At 46.1% G+C, this 16,750-nt stretch overlaps 3 protein-coding genes across 3 annotated transcripts in view; all 3 read left to right on the top strand.

The window, feature by feature from the left end:
• Positions 1–39: 39 nt before the first annotated feature.
• Positions 40–3,998, top strand: LOC142904443 (FERM domain-containing protein 6-like). Its single transcript, XM_076050545.1, has 13 exons — positions 40–487; positions 711–801; positions 1,090–1,169; positions 1,312–1,370; positions 1,480–1,711; positions 1,794–1,949; positions 2,019–2,029; positions 2,193–2,391; positions 2,917–3,091; positions 3,177–3,343; positions 3,376–3,523; positions 3,612–3,634; positions 3,716–3,998. The coding sequence occupies exons 1-13, from the start codon at positions 416–418 to the stop codon at positions 3,755–3,757; spliced, it is 1,455 nt and encodes a 484-aa protein (XP_075906660.1). The 5' UTR covers positions 40–415; the 3' UTR covers positions 3,758–3,998.
• Positions 3,999–4,436: 438 nt separating this feature from the next.
• ghdc (GH3 domain containing) lies at positions 4,437–9,524 on the top strand. The gene is made up of 11 exons (XM_076050635.1): positions 4,437–4,651; positions 4,790–5,092; positions 5,780–5,976; positions 6,067–6,261; positions 6,341–6,460; positions 7,018–7,315; positions 7,384–7,573; positions 8,208–8,279; positions 8,371–8,504; positions 8,650–8,738; positions 8,834–9,524. Exons 1-11 carry the CDS (start codon positions 4,567–4,569, stop codon positions 9,053–9,055), a joined length of 1,905 nt encoding a protein of 634 aa, XP_075906750.1. The 5' UTR covers positions 4,437–4,566; the 3' UTR covers positions 9,056–9,524.
• A 595-nt stretch (positions 9,525–10,119) lies between these two features.
• kcnh4b (potassium voltage-gated channel, subfamily H (eag-related), member 4b) overlaps positions 10,120–16,750 on the top strand; it is a 37,906-nt gene continuing 31,275 nt past the window's right edge. Inside the window, exons 1-4 of the mRNA XM_076050575.1 lie at positions 10,120–10,587; positions 10,723–12,867; positions 13,015–13,329; positions 13,536–14,239. Coding sequence (XP_075906690.1) covers positions 14,164–14,239 — 76 coding nt within the window. The 5' untranslated portion in view covers positions 10,120–10,587; positions 10,723–12,867; positions 13,015–13,329; positions 13,536–14,163. The remainder of the gene's footprint in view (positions 10,588–10,722; positions 12,868–13,014; positions 13,330–13,535; positions 14,240–16,750) is intronic.

A 16,750-nucleotide genomic window follows, 5' to 3' on the forward strand; every position in this document is an offset into this window, starting at 1 on the left:
ATTATTAGATCAGTTTGAATGTAACCACTTTGGTCACAGAAAAAAATTACACTCAAAGAAATCAGACAGTGTGAGACAAGAAATTGATTATTATTATACATTATTGGATATTCTGTCTCACCTCAATTTGCATTGTTTTTTTTGTCCCCTTTCAAACATGTGGAAAGTGCAAGGAGCTAAACCCTTTCTTTTAGAAGGAAGCTGTAAACACACGGCTAAACATGCTGTTTGCAGGAAACCTAAAGACTTTTCCTGTCTAATTTTGGCCATTACTCTTGAGTCTGTTGGGACACTTCACCAGGCATAGGAAAGTGTCCACATGTCGCTGAACCGGGAGGAAGGGTGAGCAGGGTGTGTCCAGGGTGAGGGGAGGATAAAAGGAGAGCAGCCTTGAGACTCCAGCCTGTTCGTGGCCATGAAGATTACGCAGAGACGACAAGTGTGCGTCCTCCTGCCTAACAGGCAGCACCTGGACTGTGCCATCAGGGTGAGTCTCCCTCTGATGTCACACACATGTAATATCCACACTTGACAGACACCTGTTTTACTGCCACACTGTGTTGTAATTCTCTTCACTTCTGAAAACTACAAGCTGAATGTGCATCTCCTGTTTGCGCTTTATAGGGATGTCAATGTTATTTGGTTAGTTGTGTGTCTCCCGCAACAGGGACCGTGATTGTGTTAAACTCATTTTTAGTGTGTGTGTTTAGGTGAAAGCCAAGGGACACGAGGTGCTGGATGTTGTGCTGGAGCACCTGGGCCTCACCGAGCTCCAGGTCTTTGGTTTGGCTGTTCTCAGAGGTCGGTGTCAGTGTGGGAGTTCAGGGGCCGATGTTTTGAATTAATTTGGTGAGAAGTGCCGCGAGTCAAGGAGGCGACGAGTGATGCTTTAATGAACCTGTAGAATGTTATTTTGCACAGGAGGGTCCTTCATTATTCCAGAACACTATTCACTGTGCAAAAAAGAAAAAATAATAACTCTCCAGCTGTCCAGAAAATGGCATACTCGGTGCTCCATTTAGATAACGCAGGTGAAGTGAACAGTGCATAATTGAACCTTTAACATTGTTTTTTTTTTATGTTCTACAGCTAATGAATACCTCTTTCTGGATCTGGAGCAAAAAGTAAGCAAGTACTTTGGCAGAATGTGGTGCAGGAGATCATTTAAGGTGAGGTCTGTGCTTAGATCTTTTTTCCTCCTAAACATTCACTAGATACATTTCTGTTCCTCCTGACATCCTTCACTCTTTTCAGTGCTCATTTGACAGATCCCTCCGATCATACTTGAGAATACTTGATCTGTATTTCCAGGTCCCATACATGTTGTTCCTGAGGGTGCAGTACCATGTGCAGAGCGGGCAGCTGATCTCGTGAGTCAGCCTTCTGCCATCCTGTCTTCTAAAGCAAATTCATCTGCACATGTTTGTCATGGTTTGTTTTTTTTCAATTTCTCAATGAAATAAACACAACAAAACATAGGAGCGCCAAGGTCCAGGAACTGTACTATGCCGAACTGAGGCAAAAGGTTCTGCAGTCACAGTCCCACCTGCAGGAGGCACTGTTCTTCCAGCTGGCAGCTTGTGCACTACAGGCTGAGGTGGGAGATCTGGAGCTGATAGACTGTCTGAATAATGTGGATGAGCAAGAGAAGATCAGACAGGATGGGAAACGGAAACATTACTTTCTCCCAGAGGATTACTTCCCCTCTTGGGTAAAATGAATAAATAAATAACAAGCATAGACTAAATAAAATCTTTTATAAATGTTTTGTGAGCTTATTTTGGTACCCACAGCTGATAAAGCGTCGTGGGCGGGACTTCCTGCTCCAACACTGTCCTGCATTGCACGATGAGATGAGGGCTGTGTCGCGCAGCCAAGCCATCCTGCAGTTTATCAAAGAGGCCGGTGGTCTGCAGGATGGACCAGTCAACTTTTACAGGATGAGGAAGGTCCGTCACTGAAACTGGCTCACACACATGATCCCAGGAAGAGTATAGTGTAACCATACTCCAAATTAGGCAAAGAGGATGCATGTTTATAACGCAGAGAAATGAGAAATGTTTTGCACGATTTAAAAAAACAACCCTAACATCTATAGTTTGGTACTTGTGCTGTTTTGTCTGCAGGATAAGAAAGAACAAAGAAGTCTCATCCTTTTCGCTGTTGGACTGAGCGGATTCCACATCTATCAGGCATGGCATCTACAATAGATCTTCTGACCTGCTGTCATGCGGATGTGAAAATGAACTGATGAACGATCCATATCTAAGTACCTTCACAACTGACCCTGCATCTACCATGATTTATTATTTATTTCTTGAGGAGGTGGAAGGAAAGCGGTATGTACTCCACGATTTCTCCTGGACCGACATTGAGCGTTTCACTTTTCAGGTAAACAAACAAACCAACCAACTAACTAATCAATCAATCAATCAATCAATCAATCAATCAGTCAATCAATCAAGGAACTTTTATTTATAAAACACTAACTCACATCCAGAGGCGTCTCAAAGCACTTCGCACAATCAAATGAAAAAAACCAACAGAGCAGCATGAACTGCGACTGTCAGGAAAAACTTGCCAGTCTGAAGAACGGTTGAGCAGACCTGGACACTAGAGGGCGACCTTCTGTTTTGACGCGTTGGGGTAAAGAGGAAATACAAGACGACAGAGCATGGCAGACATGTCAGGGAGAGACATAGTGGGAATACATCCAAAGATCTACAAAGTTACTAATGTATAGGCATATATATGACAGCATATATAGCCTCCAGAAAGAGCACTGGCACGCCAGGCTTCTGCTTTGATCATACATATATTTATACGTGAACGGCACTGTTTAACTTCCATACAGTTTTAAAGTCGGCTTAGAGGAAAATAATTTTTTCCTTGTTTTCTCTCTGTCTGCTTCACCAGGGCAGCAGGTTTGAAGTCTCTGCCGTTGGCTCTCTTTGCCTCCCCAAGCTTGTTTACTACACGTCCTCGGCTTTTCACTCCAAACACGTCCTGATGCACCTCAGCAACAGTCACCAGCTCCACATCAAGACCAGGGACGCCGTTCGTTCCATTCAGGAGCTGGAGAACATTGGAGGTCAAGGCTGATGTTGTATTTCAACAGTTAATTATCTTCCAACAATCAGAGACTAAAGGCGTCTCTTTTTTTTATCTACTATCAGCCGGTCAGTTCTACAAGGAGGCCTACATCTGTGACCCGACGCACCTCAAACACAGACTCCAGACACTGACATGCTCCATGTCTGACTGCAGTGTTGCTACTGAGGAAACCACAGCCTGGTTCAGAGGAGAAGAGGAAGGTAACAGCTTTTTTTGTTGGTGCAGCTATATACTTTGACCCGAGACTGAGGTCTTATGTTCCATGTGCCTGAGGCAGACTTGGAGCTGTGGGTGGACGAATCGGAGGAGCTACTAGTGGACGACCCTGATGAGGTGTCGTGGCTGGCCGAGCTGCTTCACAACGCGCCTATTAACGGACCGCCACTGTTTTCCCTCCCTCAGTGGGCAGGTTAGTCCAAAGAGAATCTGAGAAGAAAGATGAAGGTGAAAGCGCATTTTACTATTTGCTGATGTGCTCTCCTCCCCTCTTTTCTCAGCTGTCACCATGGAAATGGAACAGGTGAGCCAAATCTCTGATCACTGCTGATGGAACATTTTCGGGACATCAAGGTTTTCACTGTTTTGTTTGATCTACGCGCAGGTTTTCAGGCGCAGAGCTGATGAAGGGGTTTCTGTGGACTAATGCAGCCGGAGGGAAAAAGAGCAGAGGACAAGACACCTAATGACACCTCCCTGAACCTTATATTATCTATTTAAAAGTCCTGTGTTGCGCAAAGTCCACCAAACCACGGTTTTTCATCATAAAAGGGAGTCTAGACTGTCAATCACCTCCCCAGAAAATAAAAAGGTCTATTTATTAACTTCTTTAGGTGGTTCTTTAAAAATAAAAAATAAAAAAGAATAAATAAAAAGAAATCTGAAAACAACAGCAAAGCCTGCCTTTCTGAATCTTAGTTGTTTGAAACTAATATAGTACCAATTCAATCAATTGTAGTGAATTGAACAAATGCCCTAATAAAGTGCATGTGTACTCAGAATACTGTGCTGTGCTACTGTTTAACTGTCATTGTTGTGCTAAATGTGCCATTAGATTTGTTTCAAAATTGGCTTCATTTTTTTTTTTTTTTTTTTTTTTTAAGTTGACAAAATTTACAATTAAAGTAACACATTTCAGTTGGTAAGAAAAAAAAATTATTCGTTGTGTAGTACAGATTATATCATGCCGGTTAGGCATAAATGTCTTGTAAAGTTTTATTATTTATGTTGTGTTTTTTTTTTTTAGAGCGGGTACCGCGAGAACCCGCTTGAAATCAGCGTTTATCTGACGTAACAATGTATTCAGCCAATCAGTGCAGGAGGCTCAACCCAAATACGGAAGTGACGCTGAAAGGAATCGGAAGGCTGTTTAATTCCAACGCAGCTGCCTTTAATGGACGCTATTAATGTTTGCGCGGACTAGTTAGTCGTTCTACTTGACATTTACCGTCCGTGATGTCTGTCGCCGGCTTTGGCACCGTGGTGTGGCTTTCTGTGGCGGCTTTGCCAGTTGTAGTTGGGATCGTCGCACTAAGTTTGGGTGAGTACGAGCAGCTTTTCAACATCAACAGGAAGCGGTGTGTGGTTTGTTGGCCCAACAGCGCCCCCACATGGTCTCACTGATTCTCGTTTGTGTCGCTTGTGTAACAAACTCACTCACCGGCTCTTCTACATACAGCGATGCCGTCCACCGTGACCGCAGCCGCCACCGCCGGCGTCGGCGTTTGTTCGCTGGCCGGGATGGCGCTCGTCTGGAGGGACATCGGCTCGAAAATGAAGGGCGACAACAGGACGTTCGGCAGCCTGCTCAGCCAGTATCTGGCTGTCAAGGTGGTCGGCTGGCTCGGCGAGAGGCAGAGGCGCAAGCTCGAAGCCGACACTCGGAACGTGGGGCAGGTCCAACTGGAGACGCTGCTGAAGCGTCTGAGTAAAAATGCAAACACGCATTATGGGAGAAAGTACGACTTCAGCTCGATCAAAGGTGAGGCGGCTAACACACACACACACACACACACACACACACACACACACACACACACACACACACACACACACACAGCAATGACACTCAGTCGTCCTCTGTGATGTAACTATCATCACAGTGACATGCCAGTGGTTTCATTCTGTTCAACCTCTTCATTTTTCTGTCAAATTACCCATTTATTCTTTTGTTTTATTTTTGTGTTTTTACCGTTATATAAATTACTCATTTTATTGAAAAGGTCCAATGTCATACAACTCTGGCTCTACCTGGTAGCATGTATCTCTAGTCAGAGTCTGACAGTGAACTCGCCAAAAGTAAGGCAAACCTCTTTTGCCTCTCTCTTTACTTTTAAGAAAGTGTATGAACTAAAGAACTCACTTCTGTGATGTCACAAAGGGGACTGATCTCTTGAATGACAACAGGCCCTGCAAGATCTTGGCTCTGTTTTTTGTTCCCTCCTACATGTGTGGAAGGTCCAACAAACAACAAACAAACACTTTACAATATAATCCATACAACCTTGTTATAATTCTAATTGTTATAATATATAACAATATAATTATTTATATAATTGTTATACAACCACATTATTGCTCCAAACGAAAGGTGGACGGTAACTTTTGCATCTTGTTAGCACTGACCAACGGTAAGCTTTCCTGTTGTGTTGTTGTTTAATTTTCCTAGACAGCAGTGACTTTAGACAACGCCACCCCATCACCACATATGAGCACTACAGAGAGCTTATTGGGCGCATCGCGGCAGGTGAGGAGAAGGTGATCATCTCCGAGAAGCCTCTGATCCTGGCCATGACCTCCGGGACGTCAGGACCCAGCGCTATGCTGCTCAGCACCAGAGACACCAACACAGAGTTCTTCCTGCAGGTCATTGCTGCTTTGATGTAGCCAAACATTAATCAACCATTCACTCTTGATGATTTTAAACATTTGTGCCTTAATCTGTGTCTCCTCCAGGGAGTCACTGTCTGTTTGGATGCAATGAGAAAAGCCTTTCCAGCAACAGACGGCCTCCAGAGAACCACCAAGTTCTTCTACTCACCTACCTTCCGCCAGTCTGAGGCTGGTATCCCCATCGGCCCAAACTCCTCCACACCTGCCTCCTCTCGCCACATGCTCAACCTCTACACGACCCCGGAGCCTGCTTTTGAGGTACACACTCTTTTTTTTTTGTGTCACTGACTATGTTTAAATTGAACCTTTTCACATTTCTCTCCGTCTGTGTTTGCAGGTCCTCAGTGAGAAGGACACACTTTACCTGCATCTCCTGTTTGCTCTCAAAGATCCCAGTGTGGGGACGCTGGAGTCCAACTTTGCATCTACAGTCTTCTACGCCTTTGGTGCTTTGCAGGTGATTTTTTCATTTTTTCATTTTTTTTTTTTTTAGCATGACGCTGCTATTTATTTAAAGGTCTTTATTATTTGTTATGAACAAATAGCCTTTACTCATGTTAACATGAAAAAAATCATTATTGAAAGATAATTCATGAAAAGGTGTGTGTGTGTGTGTGAATAGATTGATAGGTTTATTTTGTCCTTTGCAGGAAATTAGTTTCCACATTCTGTCCAACCTCTAAACAGAAAGACCCACAGTATACATCTGAAACCTCAGTATGAAGCTTTTGCTGAATTTGACCTTTTTCCAGGCTATTGTTCTGTAACGGTGGTTGAGGGGGCGATTGGGGTAGTGTGCAATAGAATACACACACACACACATACATACATACACACACACACACAATAGTTCCTTTAATGTTGATTTTCAAAGTCTGTTTTGCTGTAAAATGTAGCTTTTTTTTTTTTAGAAACAGCCTCCACTGTCCCAAAGAAAAACTCTTTAACAGTAGCTTTTGACAGATCAGGGATTAGAACACTACTCACTCCGCCCCTGTCCTCTCTGGCCAACAGGACCGCTGGCAGGAGCTGGTGGAGGACATTGAAAGAGGGAAGGTCAGCAGCGCTCTGACCCTGGAGCCCAGTCTGAGGTCCAGGCTCGAGGCGCTGATGAAGCCTGACCCAGTGAGGGCGGCACAGCTCCGGTCCCACTTCCAGGACGGTTTCCGCGGCATTGCCAGGCGGCTGTGGCCTCACCTCCACCTGGTGCTGGCGGTCGACTCAGGCTCCAACCAGATCTACGGCGAGATGTTGAGGGAGAACTACGGCCAAGGGGTTCCTTTCTACTCGCCGTTCTACGCTGCGACTGAAGGTAGGCGTCGGCCCGCCTGACCAGTAGGGTGCTGTTAGTGGCAGCTCTGATGGTTCCCACTCCCGCAGGTCTTATCGGGGTGAACCTTTGGCCGCAGGAGTCCAACAGACGCTACTTGCTGAGCCCTCGCTCCATGTTTTGCGAGTTCCTGCCCGAGAGCAGCTTAGAGGAGGAGACGCCACACACCCTGCTGATGGAGGAGGTGAAGGAGGGCCAGAGCTACGAACTCGTCATCACAAATGCCTCCGGACTATTCAGGTCTGCTCCCTGTATGGAAAAAAACAGCTGTTAAAAGGGCATTTCTTGCAGGATTTGTTTGTGTAAAAGAAACAGTTTTGCGCATCTGCTTTAGCTGAGATTAGCTGGGAGCAATGTGACACAGACGGTGAATATGACAAAAGTGACCCTTGAAGTATTCTGATAAAGGTCCAGGTCAGTTTTCCAAACAAACCAAAGATAACCTGCTGGTGGTTGTGTGAAATTGAAGTCACCAATGCGTCTCCAAACGAGATTGAATTATTAAAACACTCTTCACAACAAAATTCGGTTGCTACCTCAAGCATGTTGCTTCATCTACACGCCAACATAAGTTTTGCAAACAGCCACGCCACAGTTTCAGCTGTTCTCCACTTCCATACTGCATTGTCTTGTAAACCTCTGCCGTGCCAAAACCTTGGCAAAACCTTTTTCTGTGTCCACGTCGTGACAGGTGTGAACAATATTTCACATTTCTGTGCTGTTTACACGCCACACATTCAGCGAGCAGAGGTCTTCAGTGTGACCTTTTGTGCGACAGGTCCTTTATCAAACAAAAGGTCAAACAAAGAGAACAAGACAAATCTTACCTGGCGCTTCTTACGTGGCCTTTGCTTTTTTCCTTCTTCTTTGACAGGTATCGCATCGGAGACATCGTGAAAGTGGTCGGTTTCCACAACCAGTGTCCCATTGTTGAGTTTCAGTACAGGTACATTATGACGAACACTTGTTAAATCAGTTTTGCTTTGTCTAATTTTGAGTGAATTGGGTCTTCTGACTGTCTCTCCTCTGTCTGTCAGACGAGGCCAGATGTTGAACGTCCGGGGGGAGAAGGTGTCCGAGGCGTTGTTCCTCAGTGCTCTGAAGGAGGCGCTGTCTCAGTGGCCCGCAGCTCAGCTGGTGGACTACTGCTGCGCCGAGAGTGGGATTATGGGTAAGACGTCCCATCACACACTCCCTGGATTCACACCTTGTGTTTCTTAATAAAATAAATGCCTGCTGTTAAATAAATAGTCATTTTGTCAGTTTCTTGAATTAAAAAAAAAAATCTTGTGTGTTTTTTTTTTAATTTTTTTTAGGAGATTCAATCGGAGGCTCAGATCCTCATTACCAGGTCTTCTTGGAGCTCAGAGGTGTAAGAAACCTCAGTGAGGAACAGCGATACAAGGTAATAATAATAATAAAAATTAAGCTACACTCGACTTCCTCTTGATAACGATAACGATTCTCTCCCGCCGTCTCCTTCCTTCCTTTCTTTGCCAGTTGGACGCGTGTCTCCAGCGGGACTCGGCCGTCTACAGGTCTTTCCGCATCAAAGGCAGCATCGGACCAATGAGGGTGCAGCTGGTGGCGGCGGGAGCTTTCGACGAGCTGCGCAAACGCATGATGGAATATTCAAACACGTCACCCAACACCTTTAAAATGCACCGAGTGCTGCGCAGGAAAGAGTACGCCGACTTCCTCCTGGGAAGAACCTTTTCCTGAGCGCCTCAGAAACTGACGGATTGGTTGCTTTAGTTTTGTTGAGCAGTGTGCAGAAACACTCGTGCCTGCATGCTCTTGTTTTGAGTCTGGTTGGTGCAACGGTTCACCAGGAGCAGCGTTTGTTATGGAGCTGTGATTCCTCTCCTTCACAGGCATCCTGCTGCTTATGTGGCTCAGCTTGTTGGTCTTCAGGAGTGGACACACAAATACTTAGATGTCAAGATGGGGGCTCTCCTGTCTTTAGTTGGAGATGATGAACTGTGCCTTTTGAAATGCAAAAAAAAAGGGTTCTATGACCGATTTTTCTATTTCATGATATTATGAAACTGTTAAAAGTTTTAATTCATCGGTTTGATGGCTTTGACTGCCGTGATTACCGTGGTAATAAACACAAACTTTTTCTTGAGTATATAATGTGTTTTAAATGGCTGCAATGGCAGCAAGTCCAACATTAAAAGAAAGATCAGTGCGTGCGTGCGTGCGTGCTTGTTTTCAGCAGTGAGATTTCTAAAGAGCTGCTCCACTCTGCAGGTCTGGTGCCCCTGGTTCAGTGTTTAACACATGTAACACCTGGACACACACACACACACACACACACACACACACACACACACACACACACACACACACACACACACAAACGGTCTCATACCTACAGCTGGTACCATCTGGTGTTGTTTAATCCATCATATTCCCACCTTCCCACAAGTGCAGCTACTGTGACGATTAAAGCTTGAGTTATGAGTGCAAATGAATCCCTCTTGTAAAAAAATCTGCAGTTTATTGAAATGTAATAATATAGAAATGTAGAATAATACAATGAAACTATATCAATTATATATTTTATATTATATTTCTGAATCTCCCCTCTTCTTAAAAAAAAAAAACCCACCTGAATCTCCACTCTTCTTTAAAAAAAAAAAACCTGGTTGTGTGGTTATTACGGTCCAGTGAGCTGTAGCGTGACCGTGCAGCATACCATGCTGCCACTAGAGGGGGGTAGACCTGTGTAAAATGTAAAATTGCGGCTTGCCATGTGGTCAAGTGCATATCGGCAGTTTCTGCCTCCGTTCATCTTGATCAGAACTACGGATTCCTGATAACAACATGTAGGTACGGGTGCATAAACCAGATCAAGAGTCTTTACTTGCACATTATTTTCAACAACCAGGGCAGGTCAAGCCACTCTAATAACCTCATTCATTCCAAGAGTGATTCCCTGGGCTGGCTTCAGCCTGTAGTTGTGTGGAAGTGGCCGAAGTGCTGTCTGACACCCTGCTGGACGTGTTGTGTCGTCAGGCTCTGTTGTTTCGCGCTTCTTCTCCTCTGCCGCTCTCGCCGCGTGCACAAAGTGGGCTAATATTTTTAGCACCGTCCCATTTCGGTGTGAGGTTCAACGGCTCTCGCGCTTCTTCTTCGCTTTTTTTTTCTCTCTCGTAGCGGGAAACCGAAACACTATTTATCATCAAATTGGTGTCGACCTGCGCCAACGGCCCTCTCAAAGTTTTAACAGCAGGACGTTAGAACTCACGGTGAGCCTGCCTCGGCATTTCACTGACTTGCTTTTCTAAGAAAAGAAAAGAAAAAGGTAGTAAATGGGTCACTCGCTTTCTTTTGGTTGTGCTGACATCTTTTTTTTTCTTCTTCTTTTTTTTTTGTTGTCACAGATCCAGCCGAGGTGACAGCCTGACAGGCAGGCCAGCGGATTTCCACACTGTCAACAGTTTGTTTTGTTTATTTACAACAGATTGACGACGACGAGTCGTTCTCTGCTTGTGTGCATCTTTCACAGGACACGTGCCTTCCCTTGAGGATTTGCATGTGGTGCAAATCCAGACACACACACACACACACACAAATCTGCTCAGGCATGACTCAATTCAAAGTAAACAGGGAGATCTGAGAATGACAGTCCTGATTTCTCAATGGGCCGCTGCTCAGGGACTGGAGAGTCTGGGCGCGTTTAATTGAGAGAAGGGAGGTTGCATGCTAAGTGAATGATGCTCGGCCATGGAGAAGAGCTTAACTCTTCTACACTCAGGATTAGGGCTGTGGATTTTCTGCAGTACAAAAAAAAGAAGAAAGAAAGACAGAATGTGACCCTCCAATAGTTTCTTTCTGTTAGAAAAGAATAATAGGAAACAAAAACAAACAAAAAACATAGATCCAGAGCTTCTGGTTTCTAAAGTTGGACCAGTGCTGAAGTACCAAAAACCTGCATTCTATTGCTTGGCCAGCAGGGACTGCCAATGTTGGTTGCAAAAAGATTAAAAATGGCTGTCTGTCAATATGGAAAGGAGCCCTAAATTCATCATACGGCAATTGAAAAAAAATTACAAATTTCTCATGTATTTTGTTGAATGCGTTTTGTCTAATTTCTTGTCTGATTTGTTCGAACTTTGAGTGCACAAAGTTGTGGGCTTAACTACAACGATGGGCGGAGGTGGTGAAGTGGGGCAGTGGGGGAGTCAGCAGTAGTTTTTCACCTGTCTACTTGGTGGACACTGAGCATGTTTAATGGATAAGTCCCTCTGTTAGCGACAAGCCCAGATGGATGGACGACGTGAAGAAACACAATGAATTGTCTTTAATAATAGACGACAGGCAGTGGCTGCCAGCAGCTCCAGCAGGATCTGAGAGGCAGAACAAAAGAGCTTCCTGCAGCCTGAGAGCCTTGGCTTGTAACGTCACTGCTCTACTTACCTGCCTTGGCAGCGAAGGGGGGGGGGCACACCTGCGCTGCCTGCTGGCTTCTGGGCCAGCGAGCCTCTCCGATCGCTGCCAGCAGGTTTCTGCCACGGTGAAACACAGACGCCGCTCACTTTTGTGCGTCACCTGAAATGAAAAAGCCGATGGGGTCGTTGCCATTCCTCCACTTCCTTGACCTTTTCAATCTCGCCAAGTCGAAATAGAAGCAATGGCAACAACACCAGTGTGGTTGACTGTGAATCGGGATCAAAAACAAAACTTACTTCTTGACCCTAAGAATTACAAACTTCACTTCAGGCTCTAGGAGACACCCACTCAGCTGAAGAAACCAGTTCAATTTTCCTTTTTTCTTTTCCCTTTTTTCAAGATTTCCAACGCCCCCACAAGTGTATTTCTATTTCTTTTTCTTCCAGCCATGTTTTTTTAGGCTTCCTAATTTCCATAAAGTTACACTTGTTCCATGGTCTTGAAAAGATATTATGAAGATGTGTTGTGCTTATTGTTGCAGGCTTAAGAAAATCTCTACACCTTATAAATAATTTGTTATGATTTTTGAATAGTGCTAAAATAATCTGCTGTGTTGCTGATATAGTGATGGACTTCCGATGCTATTTTATCTTGTCAAGCTGCCTTTGAGTTATTATATTGAGATAGTAGCATGGAGACCTTGTACGATTTTCAATCGTGTATGTTTTTTTTTTTAATATCTAAAAATGGAAAGGCTCACGGTTTCCAAAAGAGCAGGATGCATTTTCAATTTTTCAAAACACATCCTCCTCCCATGTTTTCCAATCATTTACACTCCAGGAAAAACATTCCCTCCCACTCAAAGCTGTTTCACCATCATTTAGGACGAGCCGAATCTGCATGGTCTCTCCTCCACCTTCCCACTGGCTCCCCCTTCAGGCGTTTTCAAACCGACGAACAATAACCTTTAATTACATGATTCATGGAAGCGGCGCTAAAAGTCTCGCTAAAATCATCTGCCACCTTCATGTAATTTCATATCATGACTATCTCACTGCAGTTCCTGCCGAGCAGGCGAAGAGCAGGATGCCACGGCCGATGACTGAAAAACGTTCCCCCTGATCTTCCACCATCCGGTATTTCCCGCCTTTGGTTTGACGGGAAGTAATTTTCCTTGTGTCTCCCCTCAAAGTATGTTGAGGCTCAGTGTTTCTTGTTGGTGTGTTAAACATCAAGTTCTCATGACAAACATCTCCCGGCTTATCCTTTTAATCCGCTCTTAGCCCCTTTCATCCCGGAGACTTAATTCCCTGGAGAGGACGCAGCAGGGTCTGGGATGGGAGGGCAGCAGAGTGGTCGACTCGGTCCGCATCCAGAGGGGGAGCAAAGTTTGGGACCTCGGTTGATGTTGCCGCAGCAGCCAGCAGTAGGTGCCTCGACTCGGCTGGTATGCTGGAAATGCATCTGAATATTTCTTCTGCTTCCCACACACACACAAACACACGCACACGCACAGGCAGGCTCAATTCTCCCTTGGAAAACGCTCCGGTGGCCAACAGTGGGGCCGAACACAATGGGCTGCGCTGAGCGACGTGCAGGTGATCCGTCTTTCCCTGGTTTGCAGACACGCACACAAAAGCCATGTGCTGATAGTAACACAGTAACACTGTGGGGTGTAATGGTGCTGTCAGCTGCTCCCAAAGCGTCCTCCCTCCTCCCTCCCTCTCTCCCTCCTCCTCCTCCTCCTCCTCCTCCTCATCTGCTCGCATCCCTCCCTCCCCGTCTCTTTGTACCCCCACCACAGATGAAAACAGGTCCCCACAGTGTGTGCCATCGTCTCATTGGCCGGGCAGTCACAGGAGTGGATACTGGAAGCTGGAGCGAGAGAGAGAGAGAGAGAGAGAGGGAGTGCGAGGCGAAGACAGGAGGGAGCGAGTGAGCGCGAGAAGATGCAAACAGTCGGCCGCAGCATCCACCCGGAGTGCCGAGCCGAGAGACGCTGAGGACGCAGACGTCTCTCTTCTTCTCTTCTCCTCTCTTTCCTCTCTTCTCTTCTTCCCTGCTGCCTGCTGGAAGTGGGAAAAGTGAAGTGAGGATTCCTCTCAAGTGGCAAGACGACCAGGATGTGGCGTCCAGTCAGGAGGGTCAAGCTGAGCGGGGCCCACTGATCTGGCCGTCACCTGGTCGGACGCCGTCAGCAGCAGCTGCTGAACAGCTGAACAGTCCAGGCTCCTCACACACACTCGGGATGAGCCGCCGCCACCACCAACGCCGCCGCCTCTCTGCTACCACCTCGCTGTAGATGTGCTCTCCTGCGGCAGGCGCCCGTCGTCTCCGCCGCCTGCACCTGCCGCCTGCACCTGCCGCCTGCACCTGAGATGGTGGTGTGACCCTCAGCCCAGCCGCAGGCTTGCTGCACGCCGGGGGTCACCATGCCGGTGATGAAGGGCCTCCTGGCCCCCCAGAACACCTTCCTGGACACCATCGCAACACGCTTCGACGGCACCCGTGAGTTCTAGCGCACACGCACACACACAGACACTCACACACACTATGAACTTGCTCTCGCGGTGTCGCTGGCTCTCCTACTCCAATCACACTTTGGTTCTTTTGTGATTCTGCTGCTGCTGCTTCCAGTGGGAGGCAAAAAGCAACACAAAGACGCTCCAGTTTAACAGTCACGTCTCGTTTTCTCTTCTTTCTTCTTTTTGCCTTTTCACTTCTGCTTCACTCTACCGTCCACGGCCATCAGGTGGCATCGCTGCACCTGCCCGGCTCGCTCGCTCGCTCCTGTGCCTCTTGTTTTGTACCCAGCGCCCCCTCAGGGGAGGCGGTGTCTTGGTTGTAAACAAACTCTGCGGGGATTTCACCGCTTTGTTCCTCCCTCGCTCTGTCTGCAGCAGCTGAAGAAGCCACGCAATGACTCCAGCTTTCACTGGGAAACAAAACAAAACAAAACAAAAAAAAATCCACAGAGAAAATAGGGAGCCATTGTTTAGCAAACCTTAATAAGTTGTGACTTGGCAGGCACACCTTCTAATTAGCTGCTGTGGAAGTCACAAAGCAATGGGGACATCTGGCTCAACCAGCAGCGCCTCACCAGTGTGAGGAGGTCGCTGGTCCGATCCGGTCCAGTCTGGTGCTCAGATGAGGTGGCAGGAGTACAGTTCAGTCGGAGGAGCAGGGGGTCGCGACCCCGCTGCTGCCAGGGGCTGCCGCAGAGCCCTTGAGCTAAACATAGACACTGTGCCAACTCCAGAGGGTCTCTGCTCTCTGCTTGAACCTGCTGTCTGACCTCCCCGCTGACAGGGATCCAGTCCAATGACTTTTTCCCTCATCCACAGCGAAGCAAAGCAAGGCATCACAATAACAAGGCTTTATTCACCGCCCTTCTTCTTCTTCTTCTTCTTCTTCTTCTTCTTCTTCTTCTTCTTCTTCCAAGGGTTGTTATTTTGCACAGTGCCAAAAAAGCATCTTGAGACGCCTTTATTTGAACTGATGTGGCGACGAGAGCGAGAGATTGTGTGTTCTCAAACCCTCGGGGAAGTGGCTTTGTACAGTGTCAGCCTAAAATAATGTATACACACATCAGGAAAAGAAAAACCTGCAGAAATATTTCAATACCAAATTTGTTAAGACATCACGAGATTAATACAAGTTACCTTCGGCCACTACAAGTGTCTACATGTATAGAAGTACTAATTAAATATGTGTGTATACATTATTTTGTGTTGCATCCTGTGTTCGTCTTTGCTGTTTATTTCTGCAGGTTTGTCGGTACATAAGACGCGTGTCAAAACTCTTGAATTAAACGTTGTCTTTGCCAGATTTTTGCGACGGAGCTCTAAGAGGCAATGCTGGGTGTCCGCAGCTCAAAATAGCTTCATTCCTGTTGCCGGGGCGACAGGGTCCCACTACTTGACATGGATGATGCTTAAACAGTTTGGCCTTGGAGGAGAAAGATGGTTTTCTAAAAAGAAAGTGCTCGAACCTGCTCCTCAGTCAGGGGAATTACAGTTTGCAGCTGGTTTCTTCTTACACGCTCACAGACGCGCACACCCCCAAGACAAACCCAAAGAAGCAGAATTGTGGGTCATGCAGCTGTCGGTGTAAGTGGTTCTAGCGCAGGATGTCATTTGGCGGTGGGGGGGGTTCTTTTTACTTTGTCATTTTAGTTTTGGGGTTGTGAGGTAAAATAAAGAAAATACACATCAAAAGCTTTTTACAGTTGGGAGAATGTGTGGAGGGAATCTTGTTCGTTCCGTTCAAAAAAATCTTTTCTCCTCCAGCTTTTAACACGTTAGTAAAAATCCTCCAGTCTTCTGTATTTTCTTCTTATTGTGATATCCACTAAGTGACAGTACTGCATGTTATGTCAACGCTTTCATTCTAGACCTCGTAAATGACGGTCGTTGTTAGCCCTCTGTTTGCATCCCGACTAATAAAACCGATGCTTTGTTAGTCGGACCTTCCGTGTGTTTTTTAAGGGGACAAATCAAGGGGTCAAGAGGGCAGAGCCAACAGAAGCCAACACCTGCAGCTGCAAGGGAGAGTTGTCATTGCCCTTTGTGACATCACAAAGTGCGGCCTGCCAACACTCTATTCTTAAAACAGGGATAAACAACATAAAGACATGAAAGATTGACTTTTCAGTGGTAAATTGTTTGTTGCTACATTTGGGACCTTTAAATATTTAGTGTATCTATTAAAAATGAACACAGAAGTGGCACAGAAGTGTTCACTGACAGTATCTGTAAAGCAGGTGATTGCACATAATGTGTGAGATTGTGCCCTAGCTTATGTTAAAGCTTAAACCAAGTAGTAAGTAAACGAAACAGGCCCTGAAAGCAGAAGGTCTCCAAGAGCCGTGAGAGCAGCGGAGCAGCGCCGCTGACTCAGCTGCCCCGCAGCCCAACACTTGTTCCCGGTGCGCGTCGATCAAACAAAACCCACTCTCACCGACAACGAATCACACATATTTGCATACGCACCGGCCGACCAGCTGACGTTATCCCATGA

This window comes from Nelusetta ayraudi, unplaced genomic scaffold (assembly GCF_046127955.1).
Source record: "Nelusetta ayraudi isolate G7.1 ecotype Tasmania unplaced genomic scaffold, CSIRO-AGI_Nayr_v1 ptg000128l, whole genome shotgun sequence".
Taxonomy (NCBI): domain Eukaryota; kingdom Metazoa; phylum Chordata; class Actinopteri; order Tetraodontiformes; family Monacanthidae; genus Nelusetta; species Nelusetta ayraudi.